At 41.9% G+C, this 9,633-nt stretch overlaps 2 protein-coding genes across 5 annotated transcripts; one reads left to right on the top strand and one right to left on the bottom strand.

Moving 5' to 3' along the window:
* Positions 1-322: 322 nt before the first annotated feature.
* On the top strand, positions 323-3,138 carry Hr83 (nuclear hormone receptor 83). The gene is made up of 4 exons (XM_069110843.1): positions 323-441; positions 706-1,029; positions 1,164-1,496; positions 1,639-3,138. Exons 1-4 carry the CDS (start codon positions 429-431, stop codon positions 1,869-1,871), a joined length of 903 nt encoding a protein of 300 aa, XP_068966944.1. The 5' UTR covers positions 323-428; the 3' UTR covers positions 1,872-3,138.
* conu (Rho GTPase-activating protein conundrum) lies at positions 2,119-7,001 on the bottom strand. Of its 4 annotated transcripts, none has more exons than XM_069110838.1 (12): positions 6,900-7,001; positions 6,433-6,503; positions 6,239-6,319; positions 5,695-5,915; positions 5,369-5,610; positions 5,142-5,272; positions 4,861-5,066; positions 4,624-4,777; positions 4,184-4,530; positions 3,937-4,103; positions 3,666-3,843; positions 2,119-3,494 (listed from the first exon to the last, which is right to left on the bottom strand). In XM_069110838.1, exons 4-12 carry the CDS (start codon positions 5,831-5,833, stop codon positions 3,118-3,120), a joined length of 1,941 nt encoding a protein of 646 aa, XP_068966939.1. In that variant the 5' UTR covers positions 5,834-5,915; positions 6,239-6,319; positions 6,433-6,503; positions 6,900-7,001; the 3' UTR covers positions 2,119-3,117. The 4 variants fall into 4 exon arrangements, with proteins under 4 accessions (XP_068966939.1, XP_068966938.1, XP_068966937.1 ...); XM_069110837.1 differs by having other exon boundaries at positions 6,817-6,949; XM_069110836.1 differs by lacking the exon at positions 6,239-6,319.
* Positions 7,002-9,633: the final 2,632 nt, after the last annotated feature.

Below are 9,633 nucleotides of genomic sequence, written 5' to 3'. Positions count from 1 at the left end.
CAAATATTCCGCGCTGTCTGCGATTCTCCGCGGGATAAAGATGGGTAAGTGCTTGACATACGATTCGCCCGATCGAGAAGATCGACTAATTCGATTGCTTGTGGCGGATCGCAGGAAGAACGCTGCCGACGCCGGTTGCTTGCAAGGTTTGCGGCGACCGATCTTACGGCAAACATTACGGGGTTTACTGTTGCGACGGTTGTTCGTGTTTCTTCAAGCGGTCGGTGCGTCGCGGCGCTCTATTCACCTGCATAGGTTCGCGAGATTTCTCCTCTTTTCCTACCGTACGAAATTCCAGCTGATCACGCAGACCAGATCTCGCGATTCCGCCCCTTATTTTTTCAGCCGGAACCGGAGCGTGCTTCGTCGACAAAGCGAGACGCAATTGGTGTCCGTATTGCCGCCTGAACAAGTGCTTTACCGTTGGCATGAACACGGCAGGTAAGCATAATCGAATCGACTTCGATCGCGAACGCAAGTACGCCGGCCACTACGACGTACGACGTACGACGTACGACGTACGGGGCCAGCGAAACGAGATGCAAACAAAGCGCGTGTCGCGAGCCTCTTCTCGACGTGCGAACGCGACGCGACCATTATTTTTACCACGACTATATCGCGCTCTCCGATAATATTCTATGAACAGTCGATCCTTGGACAAAGAGAACGCCAGACGATAGCTCGTCGTTTTTGTCTTTTGTCCAGCCGTTCAGGAAGAGAGAGGACCGCGCGTACGAAACAAGATCGCATCCGTCGCGCGTCATTTCTCTCGTGCGTCGTCGTTGCCACCGCCGCCGCCGCCACCGCCACCGCCACCGCCACCGCCACCGCCACCGTCGTTGGTATCTCTTTCATCTTCTTTGGACCCAGGAATCGTAGCACCGATTCTAATCGCAAAGGAGGCGGCCGTCGCTGCAAACCCAACGATGCGATATCACGCGACCGACGTTAACGTCGATAACGGACTCTCTTTCTCGTCGATGAGACGGATCCTCTATTCTCCTCGAGTGCCTACGATTCTTGTCGCTGGTAAACGAAATCGCAGAGTAGAAGAACGGTCGCATGGTAGAAACGGTAGAAACAAAACGAAAGAGAAAAACCGGCAAGGTGATAGTATCGTACGAGGGGGACGCGCGATGCTAACGAGGCGCAATTGCTTCCAGGAGACACGATACGATACGAAGTCGCGGCACGGATATTCTTCGCGACCGTGCGAGCCGCTCGCCAGCATCCACACTTTTCGATGCTCGCTTTCGACGAGCAGAATAAGATTCTTCGAAGAGGATGGGCTGCGGCGTTCGTTCTGCGAGCTGCGATCTGGCCGGTCGATTTGACTAATTTTCCGAAAGCGACCCTCTCGGCTGACAGACACGGTGACAACATCCAACAACACCATCGCCATCACGCTGTATCCGCGGCAAGAGCCACCATCTCTAATTTGCGTCCCGATCGAGTCGAGCTCTCGATTCTGGAAACCTTGATCCTCTGTCGACCCGGTAATCAATTATTTTTACGCACGATACGCGCGTCTACGATCTTCGCCAACTACCAGCACCATTTTTTCCAACGTTCTGTGCCGACAGTGTTTTCTCCCCTTTTCTAAAGCTTCTTTTTTTTCCCGCCCCCTTGGAAATTCAGAGATCGCCGAGACGGCGAACGGCATACGTTTGACGTCGCGAGCAACGGACACCGCAGTGGACGCTCTGGTTCGACATCTTGCTGGTAGAACCGAATCGTCGGCCAGGATGGCCAAACTTATGCTCGTCCTACCCATCTTGACGGGATCCTGCCCCCGGGAATTAGCCGACGATCTTTTCGCACCTATTATCGGTGACGTCGACCTCGAAAAAGTGATCGCGTCTGTGCGCTGACTCGATCGTTCGTGTATCTTCCTCCGTGTCATAAAAATCTAGTCACCGCGCCGCAACGTAATCTCCTATTTCCCTCCGTTCTTTCCTTCCCTTTTCTTTCCCCTTCTTTTTCCCTTTTCCCCCATCCTTCGTAAGCCAGTGCGTAAAAAGCGTTTACCACGTGAAACGTTTTCACTTACTTGCTGCAAGAATTCGTCACGGAGAGGCAACAAGGAGCCAACACTGGATGAAAGAATTGCGATCGGCATTTATTTTCTTTGGCACTTTATTGACGCAAATGTAACGATCTTACGTTGAGTAATATGTACAATCGCTTACAGTAATATGGCGCATCAAAGAGGATGGAAGAAAGGCAGAGTTGGCGAAACGGTACGCGTCAACGTTCGGCGAAAATCTGCGACGATTCGTCGAGCGCTTCCCTCTCGTTTCGTTCATTCGCTTCGAGCAATATTACGAAACGAGTAACGATAAATTATCGATACGCGTTTATAAGTAAAAAGGAAAGACGCGGAGAAGATGCGGTTAGAAAATAAACTAGATATTACCACATAGCTGTGCTATAAATTGCAAAATCTTCACACGCACACAGGAACGCGCACGCACGCTATCGTTAGTAATAAATTACAATACTCACACACGGTACAACGCATATTTTTTTTTAAGTCACGCTGTTGCACGACATATAAATCTGTAAATTCGTTAATTATTCGTAGCTTCGTCCCAATTCGCGTCTTAACTCGTATTTCCATTTAACGTAGCACCAGAGCGAATAACGCGGCTTTTCCAACACGCAGGCACGTTCAACCTCGAAATGCTGTACGATCGATTGATCCGAGACGAAACTTTATCTTCGCCTTACGAACGTTATCGTTGTTCTCACCGACGCAAACATATCCAAAGATATCCTATAGAATCTCTTCCTATTGCACCTCGAAGAGCGTGAAAATCGATAAAACTAATCGCATCTCGAACGAACGATCGGTTGCGAATTATCATCGCGTACACAGATACGTTCAAAGTTAATCGCCGACTAGCAAACTATGTAATTCCGTGCCATTGCGATGGCATTATGGGCTAAGGGTTGCGTCGCTCGACTCCAAGAGTTCTAACGCGATCAACCGAACTGCCGGCAACGAACTATCAGAAATCATTCATCCATCGATTAACTTATTAAAGCGAAACGGACAAGCCCCTCTCTTTTGTTATCTTATCCTCTTCTTTCCCCTCCTTTCGAATCTTACGAACATCAATAAAACTTTTTTCTATACTTTCGATATCTTTCTTCCTCGGAATGTCTGTGTAACTGATTCAAAAGTTCGTTCGGTACATACCACAGTTTGTTCCCGTTAACGAGAAGAACTTCCGTTACCTGACAGCATATGGCAGCCATATTAAGCTGAGCGGTCAAATCGGTACGATCACGCGGATGAATGTATCGCGGTGGAAACAAAGACGGTGCTACTATCATCGCCACGTTGTGGATCGACATTTTATTCGACGCTTGATTTTCCACGATCAGTTCGAAAAATTTAACCAACGCCTTCAGAGTACACCGGTTCTCTATTGGCAGCAATAGTACGAGCAAGTTCAATGCGTGCGACAACTCCTGGCGATCCTTCACTCCTGCGCATACCAGAGTAAAAAGAAAAACTTTTATTTAATAAAATATATCGCAAAAAAGAGAAACCGACGCGTCGAAGTGTGTACACGTTCTTCGAAATCTAGCGCATCGAATGAAACGAGAGCGCAACCGAAAGTAGAAAACATGTTAAGCTTGACACGTTCGTAACTTACCGTGACTTTGGTAGAAAGCGTCGATAAGCTCTACGGTAAGCAGCGGTTGTGGCAGGTCACGCAACAACTTTTTCAAAACTGCCGACAAATCGTGGCACGACATGCATTTAAACAACTTGTCCATTTCTTTCGGCTTGCAATAAAAATCCATTTCCAACTGTCTGCACATCGATTCGACCTGAACGAAACAATGATAGTGTCATTTATTCCATACGTATGTTAACTTAGCATATCGATCTTCGTTGATAATTTCGATTTGTTGAAAATGTACTTTTTGCTTGTGTCCCCCAACGCGAAGAATACCTTCCTCTTTTATGCCTCGTCTTGTTAATTCGTTAAGAACCTTTTGAAATACCAGTGGAATATTACTCTCCTCGGACGATAATTGACTGTCTCGAAGTAAAAGAGTCGACAACGAAACCCCGAACAAGTTTCCAGCTACGAATATAACGGTGTTCAGTAATTATAACATCGAGTCTTACTTTTTGGTTAAGGAGTTTACTAGCATCGATGCGAACCTTTCGTCCGACGCTTATTCGGTTTCCGCTTTTTCAATGGTAGATTATATTTATCGAATACCGCGGTAAGTTCAAGCCACAGTAATGGTTGTAACCTGGTCAGATCTCGCTGCGTGAGCGTTTCTACTCCCAGCCGATTCTGTACATCGTCGGCCAAAGCAAGAGCTTCCGATTTCCAGATTTCTGAGTTTACTTCGTTCGTTCTACACATTTCTTCGAAACTCAAGTGACCGTGAGAGGATGTTCGATTCAACGGATGAGTAATCAAACGTTCGTCCACTGGCCTTGTTAATCCATACAGACTGCTATGACTTCGGGTTACCGTTGCGTGATTCCCCGAATTTCTTCTAAAATTTCATACGTAATCCAAATCACGATATCAATCGAGGCGATACGATATTTCAATTAAAATTTTGCGACCTAAAAACCTGGAAACACACCTCAACGTAGTATCCGTTGGAGTGTTCTCGATAGCGTCGCCTAAGTCCGTCGCATTTGCTACTTCGCTAGGATCGCTTCCGCTTCGTCTTTGTATACTGGGTTTCGACACGTGTATCGTTCCCAATCTCTGGTAGCTTGTCAGCTGAATTCCTTCTATAAACGAACGTAATGTGCCCTTGTGATTCTATGATTATGTAAAAAAGAATCAGGAAAAGTGTCGTTGCAACGTGAAATACCTGAATCGTTAGCAACGTCTCCTCGTAACGAATATCCGGCCCATCCACTTGAAGAGACATGTCCGAAAGGAAACACCGATCCCGATGTTATCGTCGTGTCTACCGCCGACGATGGCGCACTCGGTGTTCTACGTACCGTCTCTTTGTATTTGCAATCGTTTGGTAATTGATGAAAAACCGATACGAAGTTTGGTACGGTAACAGTACTTAAAAAGTAAAATACGATTAAGACGTGTACGACGTGACCACAGGCATGGAAAAGCGTAACAAACAAGTCTTACCTTGTATGATGGGCATCGTCAATGGTAACCGTTGCCAGTGACGGAGGCGAAGCATTCTCTGGCGTTACACCCGTTGCGGAATCTAAAGAATCGGGTGTGGCACTACGCGATCTCGTTCCAGTACTAGATGCCTAACGACGAACCGTTAACAAAAAAATAATTGATCTATCGCTGTTCCCTTTTACAATTTATAAATTTCTATATAATATACATTTTATAATTCGCACCTCTATATCTTTAAAGACATCCCTAATATCCGGTTTACGAACACGTTGTCGTTGATTAAAACGCTGTTTCACCGTATGATTGAGCGACTTAACGCGACGTCTCACTGCTTCAGCTTGTGCTCGCGATAACGGACGTAATGCTGCGCCCAATTCGTCTGGCGGTACTTCTCTTCCAGCCTTCCATGCTTCCGTCAACTGTCCTAAACCAGCTGTACGTAACCATTCAGCTTCCTCTTCGCCGTCTTTGAAAGCCAATTTAGATTCTTTGTTAATCGATAATTCTTATTATCTATTATAAAGATGAACAGTAACAGAAAACTACATACCATCGTAGTTACGTGGATATTCCTCTTCGAGGTAATCATCCAACAGCTTGGTTTCTTCCATCATTTTTTGATATTCTTCCCAATACTCTAAAAGGTGGTTGTCACCTCCTATATACGTGGTTGTCTGTGCCCTCTCCATAGTTTTTAAAGTTTTGTTACGTATGCTTTGAAGAATATCTACTTTTATTAATCTGCTATTTAAAAATTGTTCTCCCAGGTGTCTGAAAAAATAAGAAAACGCTCAGACTTTGACCATCGTGCGATAATTTACAAAGTTTCGAATTATAATAACCACAATCGTCGATAAATTTGTAAAGACGATCGTTCAAAAACTTTATACGTCGATACGGTACGTAATTTCGTTTACAACAGTTCGGATCGTGACATTTTTTTAAGAAGTTTATAATCTGCTTTTCAAAGTAGGACACAAATCAAATTAACATATACATTGCCTGGAGGAAGTATCGCTGACACTTTCAAACAATCCATGTTGAAAGAAAATGGCACGAAATACGAATAAACAAAAATTCAAATAGATTCTTACGTTATGCAAATTATACGTATTTGTCTGTCGAGATCCAGATAAGGGAAGCGCAAACATACGCATGTTCCATGAAAAATGAAACTATGGACAAAGATTTGAAAAAATGTAAATGTTATTGTCTCTAACCTTTTTCTATGATGGAAAGTTTTGCGCGAAAGCACGCGTAGTAAGAGACTTATGAATGAAATACGTACATTTGTGAGTAGATGTGATCCGTGAATGTCCTATCATTGCTTGCACGATCATCTTATTCCATAAATAAAGCCTAAATTGACAGTGGTTGACGTGGTTGCATGAATCCTCGAAAGAAAGCATACAAAGGAAGAAACAACTCATTAGCGTTTGATCGTGCTAAGAAATTTGTTTACAACTAAATAAGTAGTTCATGCATGAAGAGATTATTTGCTACTTCCAAGAACAAATACATTCGGTGTATGCCTTTGAATCACAACCATCTCGTTAATAAAATCCTACTCGACTCGTCACTCTGAACTCGACATTAACGAGTCTATCTCGAAACTTTAACCAACAAATTTTCGCGCCTCTGCATAATTCCCGCTTTTCCGAATTTAACTTACGTTGAAAATAGAAAACGCGAAAACGTGTTCTCACAACTTGACAACCTGTTGCTGACGCATACGATTCCCACTCGTATACTTACACACTGATTCACACCCACACCATTGCTGTTTTCGTGCTGACACCTGCGCCACCCATGCATCTAACCGTTCACGCCATCTGGTTTTCCGATACTTTAAACCATTGACTAAGTACAAGATAGACCCAATATTCGATGTGTGGTTCGTTTAGCTTTACTTCCATTTTCATCTGCTTCTACTTCATAACATCAAAATTAAAATATTTACAATCCTGATCTTTTTACCATATACTTGTTTATAATCTTATATACGATATTTATTATTATTTTTGTCGTCGAACCTTTCGTTTCTTTATTTTATTAAAGTCACTATATTTCCTTTTTTATGATAACTACTTACAGAAGTAACTCAGTTTATTACTTGGAACTAAAAGGAACTTAGAATATAGAAGTAGAGTAAAATCTCAAATTCAATTTAAGCTTGGTAAAATCCAAAATGACTTCGTAAAAATCTAGAAACTGTAGATGCTAATCTATTAGAAGAATTAAGCATAAGAAGAATCTTTCCAAATTCGCGAGCGAATTGCCTTCTCGTAACAGGCAATGGGTGAATCAGAATTATCGTCGAATCAGAAATAGAACGTCGTGCAATATTGACGACACCATACGGAGTTAGTCGAAAGCAGGCGTTTAATGGCGATTTGAAAAAGAGTGGCAAATCGCTGCACTGTAACACACAGAGGAAATATTAGCTTCGCCTGTCTTACAGTATAATAAATTAAATATAAGAGTACTGTAATTTCTTTTAATAATACTCATAAAAAATAAATTTATTTGGTGTTATTGAAAGTCTGAAATTGTTTAACGATCATCGTCTATTGAGAAAAGTTTACGAACCTTCGTTCACGCCGTTTACAGTTAAAGGTAGTGTGGGACGAAAGCTCAGGGGCTAATTAGGATGACAAGATCGCAAAAGGAGCGTTTAAAAGATACAATTGTTTTATATATTTGCCTATGTCCTTGTTGCACATTACTGCCCTCTTTGTCTAGGACCGTTCATATAGTCTGTCCTTGCCGCATAATCTTATGTTCTTTGTCTACGGACAAACCACGTAATGCCATCTATCCTCGCATGCCCCAAGTCGCTGTTCCTTCCGCCTTGGGTAGATGGCAGCACATGGTTTGTCGCACAATCTTGTATTCTTTGTCCCCGGACATACCATGTAATGCCATCTATCCTCGCATGCCCCAAGTCGCTGTTCCTTCCTCCTTCAACAGATGTCAGCATATGGTTTGTTCGCAGACAAAGAGCGCGAAATTGTGCGATAAGGACACGAATATATACTCATATTAGGCAAAGTAAGCGGTACTGTGCAATAAGGACAGATATATATCTATCGTTAAACGAAGATAGCGGTAGTATACGGCAAAGATAAACAATACGAGCAATGCTAGACGAGAAGGTTTTGCAACGTGCGAATTTCATTGGCAAGAACTGTTGAGTCAAACATGGCTGTTCTAAGCAATGGTTTGGTGATGTCTTTTAATTTTCTTCCAAACACAATTTCAAATGCAACTTTTAAAATACAACATTTGTGGCATGCGAATTAAGCAGAAATAAGTTTTCAATTGTTACGAATCTGGGCTTCCAGAATTTCTGCTTGGACGATCTAGCATACAACATAAATCTTAGGCGACACCAAGCCATCCAACGCGCCTAATACTAGGCAACTCTCCATCCAACTTTCATTTTTCTTCCGTCCCACTTATGTAAATGTTATATATACACATTTATAGCTTTAAGACGGGTTGTGAACGGATTTGTAAACGTAATTTATAAGAATTTCATTATAAAAGTATAGCAAGAGTTACATTATTATGTATATACATTTAGACTATTGTATTTTTTCGCGTATTAATTATTTTTAAGTAGAATTGAATCGATTATTAATGGTTAAGAATATCATGAAACGCACAGAGTTAAGCTTATATTATTATTATTAAGCAGAGTTAAGTTATATTATTATTAAGTATTATTAAGTTATATTAATATTCGTAATAGAGTTTATACAATTTATATAATTTGTACACTGTACATTACTGAATTATTTCAGTAAACGTTTAATTAAAGTATATCAGCAGTTTAATCATTTCATCGCCTGCCCAGCTATCGTAGTATGGCCAATCCTAATCCTTTAACGAGAAGTAAGGTGGCGGAACTGTAAAATAAAGCTCTAAAATTCGAACCTCGAAAAATAGCCTTGTTCACCATTAAGTTCGCGTAATTCGCGATGAATGTGTTTTCTAAAATTCCCGCTGTTATTGGAAATAACGTCACATTCCAGGCTTTCGTCAAAGTTGATATTTTCGATCAAATAGTAGGACCGCTTTTGCGATTTTGTATCAGGAAAACATGACGTCACAGGAAGTGGCACGAATCCGGCGATTTTTGGAAATGACTTATTTTAAGTCATTTTTAATTTAAGGAATTCTGGCGATTCACGAACCAAGGTTTTCGATGTTTTTTTTATCAGGAAAACATGACATCACAGAAGGTGAAACAAATTCAGTGATTCTGGAAAATGACGTCATATCCAGGAATTGTGGCGATTTTGGAAAATGACGTGACATTCTAGGAATTTGCTTAAATTTTACTTAAATTTTTTAATTTTCGACTAAAGTTATCAAAGATTTCGTATCAGGAGAACATGACAGCATAGGAGTTGGCATAATTTTTACGATTCCTGAAAATAACATCATATTCCTGGAATTTTTCGGAACTGTCTCGGGTGATCCT

Source organism: Bombus flavifrons, chromosome 4 (genome assembly GCF_040668555.2).
Source record: "Bombus flavifrons isolate JBK064 chromosome 4, iyBomFlav1_principal, whole genome shotgun sequence".
Lineage (NCBI taxonomy): Eukaryota > Metazoa > Arthropoda > Insecta > Hymenoptera > Apidae > Bombus > Bombus flavifrons.
This window is presented reverse-complemented; position numbering and strand designations above follow the sequence as displayed.